Source organism: Mus musculus, chromosome 5, assembly GCF_000001635.26.
Source record: "Mus musculus strain C57BL/6J chromosome 5, GRCm38.p6 C57BL/6J".
NCBI lineage: Eukaryota > Metazoa > Chordata > Mammalia > Rodentia > Muridae > Mus > Mus musculus.
The window spans coordinates 112,296,481-112,321,969 of NC_000071.6; the positions used below are offsets into that span (position 1 = coordinate 112,296,481).

The 25,489-nt window shown below is 52.8% G+C and overlaps 1 protein-coding gene across 8 annotated transcripts in view; it reads left to right on the forward strand.

The window, feature by feature from the left end:
* The window catches only part of Tpst2 (protein-tyrosine sulfotransferase 2), a 38,675-nt gene extending 19,799 nt beyond the window's left edge, over positions 1-18,876 (forward strand). For 3 of the 8 annotated variants that reach the window (NM_009419.5, NM_001374708.1, XM_006534849.4), the window contains exons 2-7: positions 7,420-7,491; positions 11,086-11,997; positions 13,209-13,407; positions 15,204-15,254; positions 16,762-16,810; positions 18,411-18,876. In NM_009419.5, coding sequence (NP_033445.3) covers positions 11,159-11,997; positions 13,209-13,407; positions 15,204-15,254; positions 16,762-16,803 — 1,131 coding nt within the window. In that variant the 5' untranslated portion in view covers positions 7,420-7,491; positions 11,086-11,158 and the 3' untranslated portion in view covers positions 16,804-16,810; positions 18,411-18,876. Of the gene's footprint in view, positions 1-660; positions 1,347-7,419; positions 7,492-11,085; positions 12,075-13,208; positions 13,408-15,203; positions 15,255-16,761; positions 16,811-18,410 lie in introns of those variants that run through there. The other 5 variants (XR_389265.3, XR_003955617.1, NM_001374709.1 and 2 more) reach the window with 4 other exon arrangements.
* The last annotated feature ends 6,613 nt before the right edge of the window (positions 18,877-25,489 follow it).

Here is a 25,489-nt window from a genome sequence, read left to right on the forward strand (position 1 = left end):
AATAGAGGAGACGAAGAGGGTTATCTTCCAATGCAGAATCCTCCTGCCTCAGCTGGGATCAGGGGTGCAAACCTATACCCAGCACTAGCAAGGGCTTCTCAGCTAGGAGCCCCAAGTGCATTCAGTTAGACAGAAAAGAACTCCATCTTATCTAACTGCTCCATGTGTCAGAGTTGGTGGCACATGTTTGACAGGAGCTGTGTGTGTGCCGCCCCCCAACCCCCCACCCCCGCCCCCCCTGTGTGTCTTCCTGGCACATTGCCATGACCTTAGACCTGCTCACCTGGCTGGTGCATCCTCTTCCCACTTGGTCCTTATAAGTTGGATACACAGTTGCTCCCTGCACCTCCTTAAAGCTTCTGTTACATTACATTTATACCACTCTGTAACAGGTGTCTGCAGTTTGCAGAGGGGGTGTGGGTTGGTGTCCTATGGATTGGACAGTTTTAGTGCCAGGCTGCTCCACCCCTGCCTGGGGGCCAGCCTCTGATCTCTTCTCCTTACAGAGGCTGCCTGGCATAGGGCCATCCAGGAGGCCCGTGTACTGCTGGCTGCTGCTTTGCTGTGGGGCTCGCCTGTCCTTATATCAGTTGTTGCTTCTCGGCTGCTCTGTGTGTAGTATCCTCTCCTGGGTGACCCATATACCCATCTTGCCCCTGTCTGCCTGGGCTGCTGCTCTGCTGTCTGGACATCACCTGTGGGCAGGCTCCCTGTCTGTGCTCCAGTATAATACTCACAGTGGCCGTCAGAGCAGCTGCCATCTTCAGATGCACTCCCCAAATGTGACCTGCTGGCTCAGAGTCCCATCACTAGTACAAGCCAGTCACAGAAAACTGTCTGCCTGACTTGGGACACAAAGCACCACCATTGTAAGACCTGATGTCATGTCCCCCATGGCCAACCCACAGGAAGCACACACTGAATGCAGGGTGTGTGACCTAAGTGGCATTTCAAAGAGAGTGGGCTGGGAGGCAGCACTTGCTGAAAGTCAAACCCTGGGTCTCGCTGTGTCTTCTGAGTCAGCCATATGTGCTTGGGTTCACACAGGATGTGTTGTGACAAGCACAGAAGAGCCTCATGCTGACCACGTGGTATATGGCAGAAATGTAAAATTTTTTCTTTCCTTTTTTAGGCAGGGTTTTATGTCATCCAGGCTGGAGTTAGAATTACTGTGCAGCACAGGCTGACCTCCAATTTTTGATTCTCAACCCTGGGAGTGCTGGTATCTCAGGCTTGTACCACCACACCTCATACTTGACCCTCTGGATGGACTCAGGCAGAGGCTGCCTGCCATGATTCCGCACACTTTACTGTTGACTTCAGTAAGCCATGGCTAAATGACCCAGGTACTGTGGCACATACCAGTCATCCCATACTTGGAAACAGGCAGTTTTAGGTTCTAGGCCAGCCTAGGTTACTGAGTGAGACTCCCATCCCAGCTCCCTCTACCCGAAGACAGTGAATGTTTCATAGCGATGGTGATGGTGGTTTTAGTGCAGTTCCCTGCACAGTGTGTGTGCACACGTTTGTATACGTGGCCATGGTCAGCTTGTACACCCTTACCACCACAGGCACAGGAGGGATGTGAGGAGCTGTCACCATGGCTACTGGTGGGCAGGCTGCCCCCTGTGACCACCACTGCATTTGTGCCGCTGTTGGAGGGCAGGGCCCAGGGATGCTCATTGATGTTTGAGTTCACTTTCCAGAGATGAAACAGGATATGTCAGGAGTCACATATAATCACACGTCGTAATGTCAGCGCTTGGGAAGCTGAGGCAGGAGGATTGCTATAATCCTCCGGCCTTAGAGGCCAGGCTAGGTTGCAGAGAGAAATCTTGTGAGTGCTTGCTCTGTCAGCACGTTCTAAAGCTGGATGGAGGTTAGCACAAGGGTGACTTCGAGGAAGCTGTTCTGAGCAGTGTGCTCCAGAGAGGAAGTGTGTGCGCGCGCACAGGAGACTGTGTGTTTGTGTGTGTGTGTGTGTGAGAGAGAGAGAGAGAGAGAGAGAGAGAGACAGACAGACAGACAGACAGACAGACAGACAGAGACAGAGTGTGTGTGTGTGCTGAGTGTGTGTCATACACACATGCAGGTGAGTGTGTGTGCACCCGTGACATGCCAGAGTATATTCTTGAGCACGTGTGTGTATGTGTGTTCCACATTGCTTGCAGTCAGCAGAGATGGGTCACAGCCAGGTGTACAGACTCCACACCAGTGCTCTGCCTCCACCCCCAGTTTCCTGCTGAGTGGGGACAGGATCCTGTGTAGGAGGCTATGTGGTTGCAGGAAGCTGGGCTCCTGCAAGGTCATCCTGGCTCTTTCCTGTTTGTGCTGCCCTGGACAGAGGCCTTGGGGCCTCTTAGCACAGAGGCCCAGAGTGAGACATTGCCACAGGTCCAGGCTGAGCCAATAGGAGCTAAGCTGGGCACTGGGCAGACTGTCCCTGGCAGTTTTCGTTGAGCAGTGCAAAGGATTTAAGAGCCACTAGCTTCAGACCTACCTGGGACCTGCCAGTGCCTTAGTAATAAGTGGTACTGGTTCTGTCTGTGAGGCCCAAGTTAGATCCAAAATGTATGTAAAGTTATATACCATCAGACAAAGCGGTACACACCCAAGATCCCTGTGAGGGGGAATCTGGAGCACAAGGCCACCACAAGTCCCCATCTCAAAGACAACAGAGTAAACCCAGCCAACTAACCTCCAAGTGCACGTGGGTCTCTTAGACCTTGCTGGGTTATCAACAGGAGGCAGTGCTCCATGTGTGTCTGTGAGTTTTATGAAGGATCAAACATCATGTCCTGGAATTCTGCATTTTTTCTCTTTCTGGCCAAAGCAGGCCACCCAAGTCCTCCTATTGGGCTTTCTGAGAACCAGACACACTTTGGTCTTGCCCTGTGGATTTGCCCCATGTTGCACTGTCCCATTGGTGTTTAGTCATGAGTGCCTGCCCGCACAACAAGCCATAAGCCCTGGCCAGCTTGCCACATGGCGCTGTGAAATATCCAAGGGAAACACAGTACCTTTGGCCACATGTGGCACCTATGTTAAGTTTTGTGCCGAGGCAGGGATGTTGGTTTCTCAGAGCACTCCTGACCTTTAGAGGCCTTCAGTGAAGCAACTTGTAAACTTTTGAGGCTACACCCAGAAGCTGGGGGTGGGGTGTGAAGGTCAGGAAGCCATTGTGATTCCCAAGTCCCTGAGGTCTTGATGCACAGGGTGCTGTGGCTGGCTGTGGTCCTAATTTAAATGTTGACATGTATTGAGTGAAGACTGCATGCCAGCCTTGTCAGAAGCCACGTGGTCCATGGGACCTGCTTCATCCCACACACCTGTGTTCATCACATAGCTGGCCCAGACCAACCCAGGACTCCTAGCCTTGGAGTGGGGAGACCCTGAGGGGATAAGGCTTGCTGTCCCCCACTCCCAGTGTGGGCCTCAGAGGGCCTGGGCCTCTGAAGGGCAGGAAGGGATGCCATTGGGGTCCTACCTCCTTCACTCTAGGTAAAAATTCCAGATGAAGTCGGGGCAAGACTCTGGGCTCTGAAGAGAGGGCTAGAGGGTTTCCTCCTGGACTCCAGTTGTGTGACATTGTATGCTTCACCCCTGTAGGTCGTTGGTTCATAAAGGAGAGTCAAACAAAGACAAAAGATGACAGTAGAGGGGGACAATGACTGTGATGCCCTTAGTGCCACCTGCCCTCCCCGATGCTGTCCTGTCTGTCCTCCCCTATGCTTCCCTGCATGTCCTCCCCTATGCCTCCCTGCATGTCCTCCCCATGCCTCCCTGTCTATCCTCCCCCATGCCTCCCTGTCTGTCCTCCCCCATGCCACCCTGTCTGTTCTCCCCATGCCACCCTTCCTGTCCTCCCCATGCCTTCCTGCATGTCTTCCCCCATGCCACCCTGCATGTCCTCCCCTATGCCTCCCTGCATGTCTTCCCCCATGCCTCCCTGCATGTCCTCCCCCGTGCCTTCCTGCCTGCACCCCTCCCCATGTCTCCCTGCATGTTCCCCAAGTTTAGCAGCAGCCAAGACCTAAACTGTTTTCCATCCTATCACTTCTCGGCAGCTCCCTAGTGCAGCGAGTTGGTGGTCTCTGATACCTAGGGTCGCCTTCCCCAGTCATTCATGGGAGAGTAGGGTTGTGCAGGGTGCAACAGCGTTGCTGCCTGGCAGAGGGAAGTTGGGAGCTGTTTCCCTGGGGGCAGGATCACACAAAGGTCTGGGTTTGTGCACAGGGCCCCTGGATCCCCATCCAGGACCACTTTACAGGTGTAGCCTCAGCTACTGCCGCCTCCCTCTGCTCACAGCTCCTTGTTTTCTTGGGAGCCTCTTGATCTCTTGAGCGTAGGGAAACACCAGCTTAGAAAGTACAGAGCGATGGATTTGAGCCAAAATGTCACTTGCTTCTGTTCACTGTGGGTGTCTGTTCCTCCTCAAACTGGCTGTTTCTCTCTGTCCTTGGCTCCAGCACTGTGTCTCTTATGTAGCCCAGGCTGGCCTTGAGCTCTCTGTGTAGCTGAGGATAACCTGGTGCTCCTCCTTTGTCTTCTGCTCTCATCCAAGCCTACTAGTGTGAGTGGTTCAGGCACACAGTAGGTGCAGGCGCACAGTAGGTGCTCAATAAGTGGTTCCATCAGATCCCTCTGCCTTTGCTGCCCTCTTCCCTTCTCATGGCTCCTGAGCAGCCAGGGATTGAGCTGAGAGCTGGCATGAGGCCCCCAGCCCCTCATGGTTCATTTTGAGAGCTGTATGACACCAGGGCGGGGCACGGGGACAGCAGTACTGAAGGACAAAGCTGACTTTTCTGTTTCCTTAGCTGTGTGGTCTCGGCTCATTACGTCACTTGCAGAGCCACAACCTCTTCCACTAAATGGGACAAACACACTTCATGGCACCTGCCGGGCAACACTTGCTCCGGGCAGATATCCCTGCACAGATTCACTGACAGTCTCTCCTCAGGCTCCAGGAGTCCCCATGGCCTTTTGAAGTTGAGTGTGATGAAGCCCAGAGGTGCCGGCAGCCCTGTTTCTCAGAGGATTTCAGGGAGATTAGGCAATGTCAGGCCACACAGCTGGGTCTGGATGCAGGTGGTCTGCACCCTTTCTGTGCCTGGCCCACATGTGGAAAGCCTGATAATCAGTTGATGCTACATTACAGGGAAATAGTGTGAGCTATGGGGTCCGAAGCTGTTTTAGAAAATGTCCCAGACCGCCAGGACTCTGCAGGGAGCACCCGAATGGGCGCCAGTTGGCCCACCTTATTAGTGATTCTGCCCCTGGGCACAGTTATACTTGTCCTGCATCCTCACAAACCTAGCTGGCCCCTAGAGGGCAGATCCCACTGTGCAAGCACAGGGCTGATGGGAGGATGTGGATAGCCCCTGGCTTAGTGCTGACTTGTGATCCTCCTGTAAGAAGGAGAGCTGTGGACCACACCCCTGCCTCTCACTGTCCTGTGTTGCACGAGCTCTGAGCAGAAGGTTCCAGAATAGAGGCTGACAGTCTATGACTGTTCTTGTGGCTGCTGCTTTGGGGTTTGTGGTGTACTGACAGTTTCTGAGGCTGCTACGCCTGCAGAGTTCTCTCCCTTCTTTGGAGAGAAGCACAAAAAATACACATGCTTCTCCTCCTTCTCCTCCACCTCCTCCTCCGCTGACAGGAAAGGTCTCAGTGGACAGCCTCCACCGTGGTCTGAGTATGGAGATCAGAAAACCACTCCGTGGGGTCAGTTCTCCCCACGTCTCTGCGGGTCCCGGGATTTGAACTCAAGTCGGGCTTGTGCAGCAAGAGCATTTACCCGCTGAGCCGTCTTGCTGGCCCACCTCTGTGTGCTGCAAACCACCTCGAATTGATTTGTACTGCAGTGCACTGTAAATGCAGTGGGAACAGTAAGTTGTCCCATGCTACTGTCCAGCTAAAACAAACATGAAGTCCACACAAGTCAACACCCAGGCAGTTTTCCCTCCAAGCTCAGGTGAGCCTGTGTACATAGAACCTGCAGGAGCTGAGTACACACAGCACCCGCGCTCCAGGAGCCACAGAGGCCGCTATCTAGGTCAGGGTGTGCACACAGCACACCACATTCCAGAGGCCACAGGGTACTGTCTAGGTCAGGGCTATCCAGTACGGTACTCCCCACTGACTCCAGTGGTTTCTGAGCCTCTGGCATATGACCAAAACAAAGCCAAGTGAACTTTTTATTCAGTTTGGCTGAATTTAAACCTCTCCTCGACCCCTGTGGTGGTACCTCGGATGCCTGCTCTGAGGTGGAAGGCCCATCAGTGGGTCCGTGGGTCTCAGTGAGCCTGTGTTCTTTGGAGAGTGATTGGTGCCAGCCATGGGGTTGGCAGACCTGGGAACACTTAGCATTTCAAGGCCCTCCTGGGGGCGTCCAGGCTGCCTCCAGGTTCTCTGGAAGCTTCCAATGCCCCGTCTGGATTGCTTGCTTTCTTCCTGGGGAAGTCAGCCACCATGCCCATGAGGCCTGGGCCTGAGCGGCTGGTGGGGTAGAAGCAAGGTGAGATCCCTTCTCCAGCTGAGCCTTACTGTGTTAGCAGGGCTGCATTTCCAAGGAAAAAAAAAAAAAAAAAAAAAACCTTCAACAAACAAACTCAATGATAAGCGTGAGAGAATTCTCTGGAAATGGAAGACTGAAATGCAGGTGGTCACTCCTTACTCCTTCCTGCTGTGACACAAATGGCAGTCACTGCTGGTGTTCCAGGTCCTTCTTTCTAGACTGAAGCCTCCCAGCAGCCCCTGTGTACAGACTAGGGCAACTGAGACTCTGGTCTAAAAGATCAGGGACTTTCCCATCTCTAGAGCCACGTCCTGTACCATCCGTACCCCAGGACCTGAGACAGGACCAAGGAGGGATGTAGACTGTGAGATGGTGCATATGTGTCTGTGAAGCTTGCCTTCCCTGGACCCCTCCCAGGCTGTGAGTGTCCTCTTGGCGTGTTAGGTCTGTGGGAATACAGCCTGAACCTGAAGCATGGTGTTTGGAGCTGAGTTGTGAATGCTCACAGACTGAGATGGGAAATGGATTAAGTTAGTTCTTGCGTTAGCTGGTTAGAAAGGTCCTCTCTTTTCAGTGAGGCTTCAAGACATAGGCACTGGTTGTGTGTTGGGTGGTGGAAGCCAGGCGTTATCTGACTACAGGTAATGCCACACCTAGGTACATGGTACCCTTTTGGAGCTCACAGTGCCCAGCCTGGGTAGCCATGTCTGGCATTCCCCGGGTAGTGACAGGCATGCTGTTGTATCGTTTTCTTTTCCTGATGCCCAGAACCGAGAAGAGGGCAGAGGCTGGCAGAGACTCCCCATAGTAGCAAAAGTCTCTCCCCTAAAGGCCCTTGTCTGGTACCTTGGGGAGCTGAGAAGCCCCTCTGCCTCTGACACAGTATCTCCATTGCTCCGCAGGACTGTCAGGGCAGGAAGCCGTGGTGACCAGGCTCGAGGACTGGTGCTTGAAAATGAGGGCGCCCAGGGGAGGTGAGTCTACGCAGAGACCCCACAGCTCTGTCACAGCCCCTTCATGCTTCATGTTTCCCGTCTCCAGCATTGGGTGGGCGGGTGGGCGAGCGGGTGGGCGAGCGGGTGAACTTTCTGCACAGAGGCTGGTACACACCAGGAATACCAGCACACAGGACACTGCAGGTGGACTGTGGGTTCTAGGGCAGCCTGGGCAGTGCCTGCTGAGTGCCTCCTGCAGGCACCGTCCAATCTTCACATGGTTGTCGTTGGAAGTGATTGCCATTACCCCTGCTCCCCTTGGCTGGAGGGAAAAAGGCCCTTCTCTACACTGAGAGCCAGTGAGCTGCAGAGGTGGGATTTGAACCCAATTCTGCAGAACGAGTGCCTACTGCCTTCACTGCTAGGACAGCAGTGACTCCTCAGGCTGCCCCCCTGGCTCATCCCACCTGCCTAAGAGGAGCCATTTTCTTCTGAAAAAGCATGGCTTTGACCCTGGCTGTGCAGCTCTGAGCATTCTAGAACTATAAAAGCATCCTGCCTGCCAGACTTTAGATTCTGAAACACATGAAGGACATAATTGGGGGGCGGGTGGCCATTCTATAACCTTTTCCTGTCCCGTGTTCCCTTTTCCTTCTAGGGTCACTGTGTCAGTCACCAGCCATAGGTGCATACATGCATGTGTGCTCACACTTGAGTGCACACTCATGTGCATGCACATGTGCACTGTACAGCGCCATTCTGAAAGCAGCCTATGGTTAAAGCATCCCCCCCCCCCCGCCACAGCCCCTTTTCACCCCAAAGGGCAGTGGGTCTCATTCTAGCTAGAGTGTGCTTGGCGGTTTCCACGGTGTCTTGGCACAGCAGTCACTGCGAGTGGCAGAGTCTGCATCTCAGGTCCACAGGGCAAGCTTTATGAAGCACAAGAAGGCATCCTTCCATATCCAAGTGACTGTGACCTTGGCAGCCTGCTCTGTCCCCTAAATGTGTCTTGGAATTGGTTTTGCCCATCACAGCCCAAAATTGAAGCAGAGAGCAGCCCAGCATTAGCAGAAGGAGGCAAGCAGTTTCTCTCCTGGAAGAGGCCCCACTATGGTCTGATGTTCAGCTAGCTTGCTGGCCTTGGGCAAGAGTTACCTGCCTGGCAGATACTTCTCAACCATGCAGCCCGTTAAGCCCAATGGACTGCCCCAGATGATCTGTAGCAGAGATGAAAACCACCCAGAGATAGCATCCACCAGGAGCCCTGGCTGTAGCCCTCCTGGTCTTGACACGTTGGCCTCCAGGCTCGAGACTGCTTTCTCAAGGGGTATCCATTTCTCACTTGCCATGTCCCTTTGGTGGCAAGCTCTGAACCTGCTCTCTTGATGATTTCTGTCAAGCCTCATGGGTAAAATCTGATATCCTGTCTCTTCTCAGCTCGCCAGACCTTCATGTGGTGCTAAGATCACTTGATCACACAGGGTTCTATCTCCTGGGGTTTTCCCAGTGACTGCTCCCTCTTCCAGGAACACCCTTTCCCGCCTGCTGCCTGTGAGTGCTGTCTGCCATTTAGATCTCAGCGAGGGGCTCAGTTGCAGCAAGCCTTTGCTGCCCATCTCCGAGGACCTGTCACCTCCCAGTGTGAGCCCACAATGCTGGCAGAGTTAGAAGTGATAGCTGAGGGTAGTAAATCTGGATCCACCCAGCTGATTCCAGCAAGAGGCCAAGAGGAATAATGCAGAAGATTCAGGCTCAGAGACCCTGGGGGCAAGGCAGAGAACACACCGCATTCCCCCCCCCCCCAACCCCCAGTCTGTACTGCCCTTCAGCAATCCGGGCAGAGGCTGAGAGTACTGGCTCTGCTTTTCATAGGAAGCCCCTGTCTGAAGAAGTGCTGCTGGGTTTCTAATCTTTAGTCAGCAAGGCCTTGGGAAGGGGGTTTGTTACTTTTCCTGTTCCAAGCAGTCCCCAGCCACCTAGTCCTGGAGCCCAGCAGGTGCCCTGGCGTGGCTATGGGCCTGGCCTGTGCCTTTGCGCCATCCTTCTTCCCCTCCCTGTAGCCCAGTAGCCCTCTCTCCACTCCTCTCCTGGCCTGGGAGCATCCTCCCCAGCACCCTGCTGTGATCGGATCCTGCTGCGCTAGCTCCCAGCTGGGACAACATTTCCTCCCCTCTGGGTCCTTCCAGCAGCAGCCAGCTCATTATAACACTAAGCATGCCCCCTGTGAGTTCCCCACTTGTTCATGAGGACCTGGACTGTGGAGGCCGCTGTCTTGGCTGCTTGTCTCCTCTCTCACCTGGGCTTAGTGCACGGACTTGAGTGCCAACTAAGTCCCAAGTGCAGGTGGAGGGGAGGACAGACATGTCCTGCCATGACGGGGGAGTGGGGGGAGTGCTAAAGGAGACCACCCCTGACGTCGGGCACAGAGGACAGGGGCAGCCCAGTCTGGATCCTGGCTTGGCTGCTTTCTTGTTGGGTAACTGTGGGCACCTCTCCTAGCCTCATTCCCTCCTCTGTGCCAGGTCCTGGTCATTCAGGCACTCATCCCATCATTATTAACTGTGCAGTAATGAGCGAGCTCATGCAGGGAGCTGAGAACACAGTCCCCTGTCCGTGCTGCAGGGAACATGAAGGCCTGTGGCCTATTCCCATGTGCTTGCTTGCTTGCTTGCTTGCTTGCTTGCTTGCTTGCTTTTTTCCAAGACAGGACCTCCTGTATTTCAGGCTGGTCTCAAACTCTCGATCTTTTTGCCTTCACCTCCCACATGCCAGATGTCATAACCATTAGCCACCATGTCTGGTTTATATATGGTCCTGGGGGTCAAACCCAGGGCTTTGCACATGCTGGGCAGGCACTCCACCCACTGAGCTACATCCCCAGCTGGAAGCACCTGCACTTCCAGACCAGACCATGGTTGCTTGATATGGCTAGTGAGAAATTAAGCCCAGCTTGGGTTGGAGGAGACACAGCCAGACTCAGGCTGTGACGATTTTTTTATCGAGTGCTATCAGACTTTGTATACCCCTATCAGAAGCAGAATATAGTGCAAATTGCCAGGATCAATACAGTTGTACTTGCTGGGGTACAATGATGTAAGCTGTACAGGGTACATAAGATTAATGTCTGAGACCAATAGTCTTGTCAGAGGAAATTAGAGTGGCCTAAATATGGCACAGCCTGCAGGAGTCAGTGTGTCTGTCTCTCAGAATGCACACTGTGTCTGAGAAACCTGTGACACACGCCTCTCAAGGCAGCAAAGCCAGGCTCACTCCATGGTTCCCCGCACCCACCCCGATTTGTTTGTTTGTTTGTTTAAATACACACAGGCTTAAACTTGAAATCTTCCTGCCTCGGCTTCCCAAGTAGCTTGCTTACAGGCCTGGGCTGGTGTTTATAACATTTTAATAATAACCACCGTCACTGCCCTCTGTCATCAGATAGCCAACTCAATCGCTGATACAGAACTCCAGCTCACCAAAACCCCACACAGCCATGGTGGTGAGAGGGTTGAATCTTGCTGTCCACCTGAGGCTCTGAGGCCACTGTGGTCCCCTGGGGTGAAGGGAGAAGCACCAACCCAGCATCCTGTTTGTGTCCCTATGGGCCTGCTGACACCGTCCCTCTCTCCACAGATGTATACCAGGTGGGCCTGCTGACCCGTCCATGAGGCGGGCCCCCTGGCTGGGCCTGCGACCCTGGCTGGGCATGCGCCTGTCGGTGCGTAAGGTGCTGCTGGCCGCCGGCTGTGCTCTGGCCCTGGTGCTCGCTGTGCAGCTTGGGCAGCAAGTACTGGAGTGCCGGGCGGTGCTCGGGGGCACACGGAACCCACGGAGGATGCGGCCGGAGCAGGAGGAACTGGTGATGCTCGGCGCCGACCACGTGGAGTACCGCTATGGCAAGGCCATGCCACTCATCTTTGTGGGCGGCGTGCCACGCAGTGGCACCACGCTCATGCGCGCCATGTTGGACGCACACCCAGAGGTGCGCTGTGGGGAGGAGACGCGCATCATCCCTCGTGTGCTGGCCATGCGGCAGGCCTGGACCAAGTCTGGCCGTGAGAAGCTGCGGCTGGACGAGGCAGGTGTGACGGATGAGGTGCTGGACGCGGCCATGCAGGCCTTCATTCTGGAGGTGATCGCCAAGCACGGCGAACCAGCCCGCGTGCTGTGTAACAAGGACCCCTTCACACTCAAGTCATCCGTCTACCTGGCACGCCTGTTCCCCAACTCCAAATTCCTGCTAATGGTGCGTGACGGCCGGGCGTCCGTGCACTCCATGATCACGCGCAAGGTCACCATCGCGGGCTTTGACCTCAGCAGCTACCGAGACTGCCTCACCAAGTGGAACAAGGCCATCGAGGTGATGTACGCACAGTGCATGGAGGTGGGCAGGGACAAGTGCCTGCCCGTGTACTATGAGCAGTTGGTGCTGCACCCCCGGCGCTCACTCAAACGCATCCTGGACTTCCTGGGCATCGCCTGGAGTGACACAGTCCTGCACCACGAGGACCTCATTGGCAAGCCTGGGGGCGTCTCCTTGTCCAAGTGAGTGGGGCCCCACAGCTCCTCCCAGGCCCCAGGCGGCAGGTCAAGTCTGCCCTTCCTGAGCTGTGCTACCTTAGGCAAGTGTCTGTGCCTCTCTGAGCTTCAGCATCCTTCTGTTTGATGGGGAAAGAGTTGGGAATTGGGTCTCTCCTCCCCTGTAGCTGTCTGTCTTGTGCTGTTGAAGAGCACAGATAATACGCTGAAATCGTGTGTTGCAGACAGAAGGCCAGGCACCTACGGGAAGCTGGCATCCCCCGGACCTTCAGCCTCCACAGTAGGATTTGATGTTTTCTTTTTTTTCAAGGCCAAGTTGCCCATGTTAGTTGTAGATAGGACAAGTTATTTTTAAGGAAGCACAGGCAGGGCTGGCAGTATGGCTCAGTAAGTAAAGGGGCTTGCAGTGCAAGCCCAGAAACTGAGTTTAATACCCAGAACCTACATAAAAGCAGAAGGAGAGAAGCGACTCCACCAGGTTGATTGACCTCTGACCTCCACACATGCACCATGGACCTACCCAGACCTTGTACATCAGGCACACACACACACACACACACTAAAAATAAATAAATAAACAAATTGAAAAATAAACCACAAATAAAAGAGGAGCTAGGGGATGGCTTAGTGGCTGTAACGTGCTTGCCGCTCGCCATGCAAGCCTGGCGGCTGAATTCAGCAGCTCCAGCACCCACATAAAAGTCACCCACGTGTGGTTGCCAGGGCTGTCTCGTGAGTCCAAAGGGGCAGAAGGCAGATCCTGGAGGGTCCCTGGCCAGCCTAACCGGGCACACTGAAGTTAGGGAGAGACGGCCAAAAAGCAAAGTGGAGAAGCAATGGAGGACATCCACACCTGGAGGCCTTGTGAATACTCGTGAATAGACATGTGCACACAGGGGCATATGTACACGTGTACACACATGCACTCATACATGTGTACACAGGCATGTGCACACATGTACACGGGCATGTACACATGTGTATATAGCATGTATACACACATGCACACACATACATGTGGACTGCATCACTAGAGCACATGGCTCCTGACCACAGCTCCGCTTCTTCATACATGCAGCTTCCATGAGTCACAGCTCCCTGACTGCACCCTCACAGCTGATGGAGAAGGTCACAGGGATGCCCACCCATCCCCCTGCCCCATAGCCTTTGAGCAGGGAGTGTCCTCCAACCTGACAAGACTTGTCCTCTCTCCGCAGGATCGAGCGGTCCACGGACCAGGTCATCAAACCGGTGAACTTGGAAGCTCTCTCCAAGTGGACGGGCCACATCCCTAGAGACGTGGTGAGGGATATGGCCCAGATTGCCCCCATGCTGGCCCGGCTTGGCTATGACCCGTATGCGAATCCACCCAACTATGGGAACCCCGACCCCATTGTCATCAACAACACACACCGGGTGAGTATGCACACATTGGAGAGTGTGAGCAGGTGTGTGCGCACACAGGAGAGTGAGCAAAGGCTCCGGCAGGAAGGGGACTCCAGCCTCAGGCTCCCGACCATCGTGCGTTCTGCCTGATGGAAATAATGCACAGATGCAGGGTTTCCCCTTTGGCTTGGGCCAAAAGGAAGTTCAAGGCCCACAGGTGTCCCCTCGCCCTGTTCCTCTCAGAGCAGATCTGTTTTTGCCTCAGGTCTTACTTCACTGCATTTCCTGTTTCCCTGGCTACTCATGTTCACGTGTAGTCCTATTTACCCTTTCCTTTCTGCTGTCTCCCTGGCTCTGTGTGTGTGTGTGTGTGTGTGTGTGTGTGTGTGTGTGTGTGTGTGTGTGTGTGTATGCACGTGTCTGTGTCCCTTCGAGTCTTGCAAGCAAACACATGTAAAGAAAGAATGGACACACTATTGTCCCCTCAGTTGTCGTGTTGATTTCTCAGACTGGGAGCTGTTGAATTCCCTGTTCTCTATGGTGGAGATGGTTCAGGGGAAGTAGGTGGCTCTGGCACAGGCATGTTGTAAGAACAGCTCACTAGGTCATGGTCAAGTCTGCTTGGCGTCACCCAGCCCCTTGAATGGTTTGAGCAGCTGACTTATGTCAATTACAAATAAGAAGAGTCTAGGTGTGGTGTACTGGTGGAGTCCTTACCCAGCATGCATGAGGCTCTGGGTTCCATCCCAAGTAACAATAGTCTAGAGCCCTCACAGTAACAGAAAGCCAGCCCTGGGCATCCAGAAGCATCCACAGCCCTTCTCTCTCTCTCTCTCTCTCTCTCTCTCTCTCTCTCTCTCTCTCTCTGTGTGTGTGTGTGTGTGTGTGTGTGTGAATGCAGTTGTGTGTGTGTGCCATGGTTTCTGGCCTTGGCAAGGGCCCTGTCTTGATCTCCACGGTATTCAGTCCCCATGGCAAAGGGACACCTCCAAGAAAATGCCATGTGGGAGCCAGTGGTCAGGCATGGGTGCTTGAGTGCTGCAGGCCGTCTGTCTCCCCGTCGTGAGCCCTGGGCCTCAGTAGCTCTGTGATAAGAGTCGCACTCATGAGATTGTTCCAGTGTGGTTGGTTACTGTGGCTGCAAGCCGCAGGTGGCTGTGTCACAGGAGCTAGGCCACAGTCAGGGCTCCATCCACACCCTCAAGGCTTCATTCTTACCCTCTGCCTGAGTACTTTCTCTTCTCTGATTAAGCTGGCTGGTTTTACTCGTACTTCGGGTCTCATCCCTTATGTGGTTGCAGAAACCCAGGGTCACTCCCAACTACACCCCTCTGCCTCACTGCCTTCCTGCCACATCCCATGGCTTCACAAGCCTGTGGTGTGGTTCATGAGCACTGTTACCTGCAAATCATCTGTGCCCCTTTCAGGAATAGAGGCTACAGGGGAACAAGAACTCCAGTCCCCTGATTAACACTGTCCCATGTATGTAGAATAGGAGGCACTTGGTAAATGTTGCTGAAGGAAGATGGACAGATAGATGGATGGGTGGATGGGTGGACAGATGGGTGATAGATAGATGGACAGACTGATGGATTTGTGATGACTATATGGAATGATGGGTAGATGGGTGGGTTGATAGGATACATAGATGAATGGAGGGGTATGGGCAAGAAATGTGTACCTGACAGGTGGATGGAGAGACAGACGGATGGTGGAGGGACAGATGTATGGGTGGAGGGATATATGTATGGGTGGTTGGATAGATGGATGACCTGGATTTCACTCCCTGCCACTTCCCCCACAGTGACACTTATGTTCTTTCCTAGGTCTTGAAAGGAGACTATAAAACGCCAGCCAATCTGAAAGGATATTTTCAGGTTAGAAAGTCAAAGTGGGGTTCTGCTTTTTGTTTCCCTGGCTGGGCCCCAGCTCAGAATTGGTCCATAGCTACACCACGTTACCCTGGATGGATGGATGATGGATGGGTGAATGGATGGATGGATGGATGGATGGATGGATGGATGGATGGATGGATGGATGGATGGATGGGTGGGTGGGTGGGTGGGTGGGTGGGTGGATGGATGGGTGGGTGGATGGATGGTTGGGTGGATGGATGGATGGATGGATGGGCAGGGCAGTCGATGACACTTCCCTGTCATAAGCCTGGGTAGTACTGGGTCAGGAGTGTCCGTAAGTGACTCGTCTAGCCACAGTCAATCTCAGCAGTCCTTTTCTTGAGCCCCCTGTCCTCTGGCTGGAAGGTGCCTGGAGTCTGTGAGAACTTGATGTTTCTAACTTGAACCCCATCCACTTAAGGGGACAATCCCCAGACACACTTTTCTTAGAGCTGCAGGATCACAGGGCGTGTGGCCAAGTGGCCACGAGCCAGAGCCAGGTTTCCCTCAGTCCCCCACAGCTGGGCCCACCATCCTGAGATACCCCTGAGGGTCCATCGGTGCAATGTCAGGATCAGCAGAGCTTTACCATCTGACAGCATGGGCTTTACTCTGCTAACATGATGCTCCTCTGAGGGCTGAGATGCTGCCCTTCAAATGGTGGGATGGTCCTGAGACGAGTCACCTCGAGTGCCTGTTTGTTTTTGCATGTATGGTAGTGCATGTGTGTACATGTGATTACATGTTCACAGGCCAGGTGCAAACATCAGGCATCTTTCTTGATCTCTACCTTCTATTATGAGGCAGAGTCTCTCAGTGAATCTGGGGTTCACCGATTGGGCTGCACCAGCAGGCCAGCAAGCCCCAGGCATCCTCCTGCCTCCACCTTCCCAGCTGTGTGCCCCTTGTCTAGGTGGTTGGTGCTGGGTCTGAACTCAGATCCTCAGGCTTGCAGGCCAAGCCCTTCAGCTGAGCGTTCATTTAGAAAAACAAAGCGTGGGACCAGCCCATGGGAGTCGGCATTTTAATGGTCAGGCTATCAGTGTCTCCATTCAGGGACTGCGCTTTTGGCTCGCTGTGTACATGTTTGTGCTGATTGTGCTTCCATGGCATGCCCTGCTGTCCTGGGAGTCCCCTGTCTGCTGGATGAGGCGCTGACCCTTTTGGACGACCACATTGTGCTTACTGATGAGCCAAGCTACCCAGCTCAGATGCTTCCTTCCCATGAGTTCTGGATGTCCTATGTGGGGACCAAAACAAAAACGAAAACACCAAACGTGTTCTCTTAGATCACAGCTTTTAAGGACGGGGCTGGCACTGAGGGTGGGGCCTGGGAGTGTGGAACAGATGGGTACAAACAAAATATGGCCCTTGTCACCTAGGAGCTCCTAGGGACACAGCTACTGTCACCTGTCTTAAGCACAGTGCCTCCTTAGAAGGGAAAAGTGAACCCAGTCACCCACCACTTGGTCTTCCCGTCTCCCTGCAGGTGAACCAGAACAGCACCTCCCCACACCTAGGAAGTTCGTGATTTCCAGGTGAGCTTTCCCCGCCCACCACAGAGCCTGCCAGCCCTGGCTGAAGTACCTGTCCTTTAAATCCCCCCCCTCTCTCGGATATGCCCACTAAGGTGGACAGACCCAGCCCCATCTCGTTTCCATGGTGACAGGCTAGGAAGCTATTTATAGAATGGAGGCTTACTCTGGGCTCTGGATTGGGGTTGGGGAGGGGGTTAGTAGGGAATCAATGCTAGACCAAAGCAAAAGGAGGTTTCTCCTGCTGGGAAGGAGCATGGAGATGGCGATCCTAAGCCTCACAGATACATGGTACAGCCTGTCGTATCCGCCCAGATAAACAGCCTCAGCCTTAGCTCAGGGCAGCCAGTGTTCTCAGTAGTCATTGTTGGGCTCCTCTAAGAGTGTATGAGGGAGGTGTCAGGCCAGATGCTGCTCTGCACGAAGAGACAAGAGGCCCACAGCTCCATCCCTACAGAGAGCCCCATAGCCTTCTGTGTCACACAGCGGGAGGCTGGCTTCCTTTAGTCCTTTGTGCAGCCTCGGCACTATCAGAGTGACTTTAAGTGCCTATTTCACTAAGAGGTAGGAAAAGGGATTTTGATCTGGAATGTCCAGACTCTGTGACTGTCAGGACTGCCTTGGTAGCTGTGCTGATGGCTTCACTCCAGAGAAAAGAGTATGGAAGAGAACCCCACCCCCTAACTGCTTCCCTCACCTCTTGCCATTCTGTTAGGATCCCAGACCAGCCTACAGCCAGTGCTAACCTGATTGGCCGTTTAGATGAGATGCTACATACAGGGTTCACCAGCCAGCCCTGTGTGGATTGGCCTGGAATGGGTGTATCAATACCTCTTTTCTCTGAAACTCACTGTATCAAACACATCACTTTCTGAAGGGTTGGGGCTGTTGAAGCCAAGACTTCATGCAGCAATGCTCAGGCCTGGCTCATGCAGGCAGGAGATCTACCGAGGAGCTGTATTCTGCCTTCTTTTACATTGAGATGGGAAGATGGGACCTCACAGAGCCTGCCCAGTGTGGCCTTGAACTCACTCTGTAGCCTCAACAGCCCTCAGAGAAGAGGATCGTTGAGGCCAGGTTAAAATGTAGGTGAGAACCCAAGAGCCAGTTTTAAATATAGATTCTCCCTGGCCATCTGGGGTGTGTGTGTGTGTACATATGTACATGTGTGTATTGTGCACCTGCACCCACATGTGCACAGACACACTAAAAATAAACTAGGTCCAAGCCGGGTGTGGTGGTGCACGCCTTTAATCCCAGCACTCAGGAAGCAGAGGCAGGCGGATTTCTGAGTTCGAGGCCAGCCTGGTCTACAAAGTGAGTTCTAGGACAGCCAGGGCTACACAGAGAAACCCTGTCTCAGAAAAACCAAAATAAAATAAAATAAACTAGGTCCCATGTGACCATGTATACCTTTAATCTCATCACTTAGGAGGCAGAGTAGGCCGGATCTCTGTGAGTTCTAGGCCAGCCTGGTCTACATATGGAGTTCTAGTACAGCCAGTGTTAGTCAGCAAGACCTTGACTCAAAAAACAAATAAAATAAACAAGCAGAAACTCTATTCCAGTGTCGCCTGCACTGACACCACCTCCCCCTTCTCAGTCCCTGCAGGGCTCAGACGCCTCAGTCCTCGACCTGCACACGGAAGCTGGACTAACCCAAGCACATGGCTTGCTCTCAGTCACGCCGGGCGGGGCCTGCCGGGTTGGAGCATTCATACATCTCGGCCAAAGCGGGCTTGGAACCTCCGCTCCAGGACAACACTAAGGAGGGAGAGACTACTTCCGCTTCAGAAACTTGGAGATTTTCTAATTTTTCTCTCCTTGGGAACTTTTTTTTTAAAGAATTGAATTTGCTATCTTCCCTAACGGACAGACCCCTTGGTGACCTCATCTCCTGGGACAAGACCGGAGACCCGTGCCTCTCCTTGACTGGACGTTGAACTCAAAGGATCTATTTAAGAGTTTAATATATGGGCTCTCCTTGCTCTAGTCCTACTCAGTTTCACAGAGAAAAGAAATTAATTATTTGAATAAAGTAGACAGGCTGCTGTCTGTGCCTTACTTCACACGAGTGAGTAGCTTTCTTCTCTTCCTCACAAGTGGGAACTGGTGGCACTGTAGAACATGGCGACGCCACTCCTGCAGCCACCGCTGGGCTCCCGTCATCCCCACAGTAAAGGAAAAAGCGAGGCTCACAGGCAGAGTCCCGAAGGATCACTGAGGGGGTAAAGTTTGTGTGCATGTGGGTAATTCTCTCCATGAGGATGAATGACAACAAGGACGAGCGGGGTCAGACAGCCGGCTTTCTTTGAAGATGAAGCAAGCCGACTTGACAGATCATATCCACCAGCCCCTCGAAGCATGTGGCCTGAGGCTGGCTCTGCCCTCTGAAGGGTTTGGCCTGGGGCTCCCTTCTTACATGGTTTTTCTTGCAGACCTTGTAGACACTTCTCTGAGGGAAAATGTACCAGACGATCTCTCTGGAAATGCCAAAGACCCATTTTCTTTTAGTCCCGGGCCTGCTGGGTGGTCTCTAGATGCTCTGTAACCAGCTGGGCCAAGAACAACTTCATAAGAGCTCAGAAGCTTTGCCTGGCTTCCTGGGAGCAGCCATGAGGCTTAGGGAGGCCATGGCTTGCAGAGTCCTTGGGGTATAGATTTTAGAGGCAGACTGATTTTGTGTTGCTCCCATGCCTGACATAAGCAACGGCAGATTTATGTTGGCCCATAGTTCCCATCGTGGCAGGACGCATGCAACAGACTTCAAGTCACAGTGGGCAGTGAAGCTAGAAAGGGAGTCCCAGGGCTCAACTGGTCGCCCTTCCTCTTGAGTCTGACCCCCAGCTGTGGGATGCTGCTGCCCACATGCAGGGCTAGTCTCTATTTTATAGCTCGCCTGAGTGTGTCTGAAAAAGTCCCTGCAGACATCCAGAGCTCTGGTCAGGCGATCTCCCAGGTGCCTCTACACTCAACCTCAGGCAATTACTAACAACGATCAAGGGTGACAGGGCCGATGTTCCTGTGTCACAGCGTCTGACTCTTCTTCCAACTAGTGAGAGGTAGCCAGGCCTCTGAGGTGTGTTGGCACACATGTACTACATACTATGTGTAGAGATCAGAAGACAGCTTGTGGGAGTCTTCACCACGTGCAGAGCCAGGGACTGAATTCAGGTAGTCAGACTCGGCAGCAAGCACCTTTGCCTGTGGCTTCTGAGATTTTTCTGTTCGTTCAGTGACATCCACAGTTAGCCTGGCGTGCCTCCTTTCACATGACCCCTGCCCTGCTGATACCAGGCATTCCTGGCTTTCATGTATATTTGCATACACATCCATGAAGCCTGCCCCTGCAGCCTCTGTTGGGCATTTACAGGATCAGCCAAGTGTGACTAATACCTAAGAAAACTGTTGACTGCTCGGCCTGCTTCTGGTCAGGTGAGCCAAGCACGGTGTACCATATTGAAAGCCAGGCTAGACAATCTGAAACCCTGTCTTGAAAAGTTTATATCTTTTTAATGTTTAATTCTGTGTATGGGTTTGTGGGCTCTGGCATGTGTGGGATACACACAGCCACACATGGCTTTACATGGGTGCAGAGGTTCCAAACTCATCCTTCATACACGAGAGTATGTTTTCCACAATGTTCTACTATATGAAGCATTGTTAAGTCATGGAGAGGAGATTCAAAGTACAAAGGCCAGGGAGGGTTTGATCCCTGGGATCCATGAAAAGTTGAAAGAAGACTCTACCCTGCTGTGCTCTGATCTCCACACACGTTAGAAGTAAAAGAGCTTCCATGCATCCTCCTCAAGGTTCACACCCGTGCGCCTGACATCCAGTCACAGGAGGGGTCACAGCAGTGGCTGGGCACCTGCCCGTGGTTACAGAGTTTTTAATCAACTGCTACTGTTATTGTTGACAGCCTGTGCCGTCAGCTCCTCTGGAGAGCTTAGTAATTTCCGTTTTTGAAAGCTAGTGAGAGGGGGTCTGTGGGTAAGATTCCTTCCTGGGGGAGGTGTGAACAGTGCCCCCCCCCATCCTGACAAACCAGGATCCCACCACAGTGCACCCTGGGAACCAAAACATAAGAAGCATGGGGGAGGGGCTACTGGCAGCAGTGTGAGTGCCTCGGAGCAGACAGTGGGAAGTCCTCACACGTATGGATAGTAAGCTTCCCTTAGTCTTTCCTGCCTTTATCCAGCCCCTCCTTGGGGCCCTGGGCCAAGTACAGTTAGGACAAGATCTCAGACAATGCTTGGGAGGGGCCCAGTGACTTCCCACTCTGAGGGAAAGTCCACGGTCAACAAGCCCGGGTATGGTGATCGTGTGAGCATACACAGCTGCTCTCTTGCAGATGGCTGCACTTTGGCTTGGAGACCAGCACCTCACAAGAGACACTTGCCACACAGCAGGGTGATGTTCATCCCAGGAACCCACTTGGTGGAAGAGGAGAACCAGCTAACTCCTTCAAGTTGACCTCTCTCTCTCTCTCTCTCTCTCTCTCTCTCACACACACACACACACACACACACACACACACACACATATACACACACTAGTGCATGCACGTACATGAATGAATACAGCACAGAGGGTGGAGGGAGAGGGAGGAAGGGAGAGAGAGAATAAATTTAAAAGTTAAACAAAATTCTCAAAGCTGGGTATGACACACATCTGCAGTCCTAATACTCAGAGGGTATTAGGCAGGAAGATCACAAGTTCAAGGCCAGCCTTGGCTACATGGTGAGATTCTGTCTGAAAAGGCAAGACAAACCTGGACTGTTGATTCATGACTTTAATCCCAGCACGCAAGGGGGCAGAGACAGATGGATCTCTGAATTTGAGACCAGCCTGGACTACATAGTGGGACTCCAATCTCAAGTTTAATGTGTGTGTGTGTGTTTATATATATTCATTCTTGAGCTGATATTCTTGATTCTTGGGGCTCAGTGATAGTACTTACCTAGTATGCATCAGGTCCTGCCCCTAGCATACACACCAAGCCTTCCTGGGCTACTGCACAGATGACTAGGGAGATCCAATGGTTAATTTTAACTTGCCCCAAACTAGAGTATCGAGTCTCCCCTGCAGAACTGTCCTGGTTGCCTTGGTTGACATGGGAGGACCAATCTTAATTGTGGATGGCACCCTCCGGCAGCCACCAAGTTCTCAAGATCCACGTCTCAATGAAGAGAGATAAGGAAATGAAAATCATCTGCCTTCTGCTCTCATGGCCTCCCCGTCACCGCCATGTTAACTGACATCAGAACCGGAGCCTGGGCTTCCATTGTGGACTGACCAGCAGCTCTCCAGGAGCCTTCCGGAGTATTGGAAGCAGATGAGATGGCGGAGGTAGGTACCGGCTCAGGGACTGGGCGACTGCCGGGTTGTCCGGTCTCAAGTGTGAGACGGTGGTTGTTATTATTGTAACATAAGCTGACTTAGTAAGTAAGTTCTTTTGCTGTATCTATTCATCCTGTTGGCTCCACTCCTCTAGAGAACCCTGACAATGAGTAAGAAGCCCACTCTGTAATCTCCAGGACCTGAGTTTGAATCCCTGGCCCTCACAAATCTGGGCATGGATGTATGTGCCTGTAGTCCCAACCCTGAGGTGGTGGCAGTCCTTGTGCTGGTCACAGTGACACGTGGATCTTGAGAACTTGGTGGCTAGCCAGTCCCACTGACAGAGTGAACTTCAGGTTCAATGAGAACTTACCTCAAGGCAATAATATGGAGAGTACGCATGCTCTCATGGCCTCCCCGTCACCGCCATGTTAACTGACATCAGAACCGGAGCCTGGGCTTCCATTGTGGACTGACCAGCAGCTCTCCAGGAGCCTTCCGGAGTACATGGTCATTTGCACCCACACATCTGTGCATGCATCACACACACACACACACACACACACACACACACACCATATAACACACAATACTAACCCGTCTGTCTTGGTTAGGGTTTTACTGCTGTGAACAGAGACCATGACCATGGCAAGTCTTATAAAGAACATTTAATTGGGGCTGGCTTACAGGTTCAGAGGTTCAGTCCATTATCATCAAGGCAGGAACATGGCAGCATCCATGCAGGCATGGTGCAGGAGGAGCTGAGAGTTCTACATCTTCATCTGAAGGCGGCTAGCAGAAGACTGGCTTCCAGGCAACTAGGGTGAGGATCTTAAAACCCATGTCCACAGTGTGACACACCTACTCCAGAAAGGCCACACCTACTCCAACAGGACCACTCCTCCAACAAGGCCACACCCACTCCAACAAGGCCACATCTACTCCAACAGGGCCACACCTACTCCAACAGAGCTACACCTTCTAATAGTGCCACTCCCTGGGCTGAGCATGAATAAACCACCACGGCCTCTTCCACCTGGGGGCAGTGGCTCACATCTTTGATCCCAGCACTCAGGAGGCAGAGGCAGGGGATCTCTGTGAATTGATGCCAAACCTTAGCTCTAAGCCAGCCAGCCAGGAGACAACATCAAAAACCCCTTCCTATATGTATCCAAAACGGAGCCCCTGTCTCCAAGGATGGACACTCCTAGGGGCACAGGAGGCTCATGGCTTGGCAGCAGAAAACACTCAGATCTTCCCCGTGCCTCCCGCTGGGCTGTGTGCAGAGAGCTATCTTTGTGGCACCTTTGGTTTTGAGTAAAGCTCCGTGGCAGACACTGACAGTCTTGCCTTCCAGAAGTTTCCTCATTCCTAGCCAGAGTGCCCGGAGGCTTCCTGAATACCTAGTAGGTGGTCTCTACACTCATAGCCGAGCTTCCTTACCACATGGCGGTCTAAGATAACCAGGCTTCCCATAGTGTCCAGGCTTCCCTGAACAGATGTTTCAGCAGAGGGCATTAGATCCCATTACAAGATGGTTGTGAGCCACCATGTGGTCACTGGGAATCGAACTCAGGACCTCTGGAAGAGGAGTCAGTGCTCTTAACCACTGAGCCATCTCTCCAGCCCTGGCAATTTCTCAAAATGAGCCTGCAGTCTTCTGCTTCAGTTTACCTGAAGTCCTCCCTCCGTGAAGAGATAGAAGAAAACACAGAGTGGGGAGGGGAGAGTCACTTATAGAGGGGCAGGCAGACAGACACGGGGCAACCCCTCAGACACGCTCATCATAAGAAATGCACTGACTAGGCAGAGACTGCAGGTCGTTCCTTTGGTACTGCCCACTAGTTGTTGAACTAGTTCTTGTTGGCCTGGAACTGGCCCAGGAGGCTAGATCGGCTGGTAAGCAAGCCTGAGGGACTCAGCTGTCTCTGCCTACCCAGGGCTGAGATTAAATGTGCCTGCCTTCACCCCACTCTGTAGACCAGGCTGGCTTCCAACTCAGAGATCTGCCTGCCTGTCTCCCAATCGCTGGGACTTAAAGTGAGCACCACCACACCTGGCTTAGGTCCTCAGGCTTTGAGGCAAACTTTTACCTATCCAGCTACTTCCCCAGCACACCTGTGTGCTTTAAGGTTTTTTTTCTAAATATTTTTATTTTTATATGCATGGCTGTTTTGCCCACATGCATGTCTGCGGACCCACACGCATACCTGGTGCTCAGGGAGGCAGAAGAGGGCAGTGGAGCTGCCTCTGGAACTGGACTTCCAGACAGTTGTAAGCCACTGTGTGGGTGCTGGGAACCGAACCCAGGTCCTGGGCAAGAGAAATAAGTGCTGCTGTAAGTGCTGAGCTGTGTCTCCAGCCCCTCCCCCACACCACGGGTGCCTCTGAGAGTCCTGGCTTTGAAGATCTCATCAGGCAAGCCAGCTCTCTATAGCACAGGGCCTCCTGAGAGACAAACCGTGCGCAGAGCATTTTAAGGGAAAACAGGTTTGCTGATCTCAGCCCATCTGGGTTTCCAATCCTGCCAAGTTCAGTACATCGTGTCTATTTTTGTAACAGACTTCAGAATAGGAACGGGACCTGTGCCACGGCATAATGTCACCACTGTCCTAAGAAAAAGTACATGTGCTAGACTTTAAATATATCAGCCTTAAAATTGCCACCTAAGGATTGTTTCTATGGTACCAGCCTATTTAAAGTTGTAACTGAGCCAGGCTCCCCACACCCAACACCATCTTTTGAGTGGATGCAGAAACTGCACGGGGAGTGGTCAGGAGCATGGGTAGTGGGGTGGCAATGGAAGCACTCTGTGTTATCTTAGAGAAGAAAGTGGATATCTTGAAGCTGATCTCCTGCATTGCTGGGTTCAGGCCTGGTTCTGTTCTTCAACTTGCTGCACACTGCAAACATTTGCCCTCTTCCATGGATGGGGGCGGGAGGGATGAACCATGAGTGTCTGAGGGCCCTGTCATACTCCTGATGAGCCTTGTTGTTTATAACCCCCATCTGAGACAGCTACAAGTGTGAGTACCTCCCTGGGAATCTAGACACAGGTCTGGATGTCCCTAAGTTCCAAGGCTAGCATTCGAACTGAGACATCTTTGGGCAGGGGTTGGTTCCAGACAGCGTTTTAGGCAACAGGCTGTGAAACCCTAGCTGTCCTGAAACTCACTCTGTAGACCAGGCTGGTCTCAAGCTCAGAGATCCTCTTGCCTTTGCCTGCCAAGTGCTGGGATTAAAGGCATGTGACGCTTCCATCCGACCTTGAACTGAGAAACCTTGATGAGAAAAGGGCATAGCAACAACCTTTGAGGTTGGGGGCCTTCCATGTAGAGT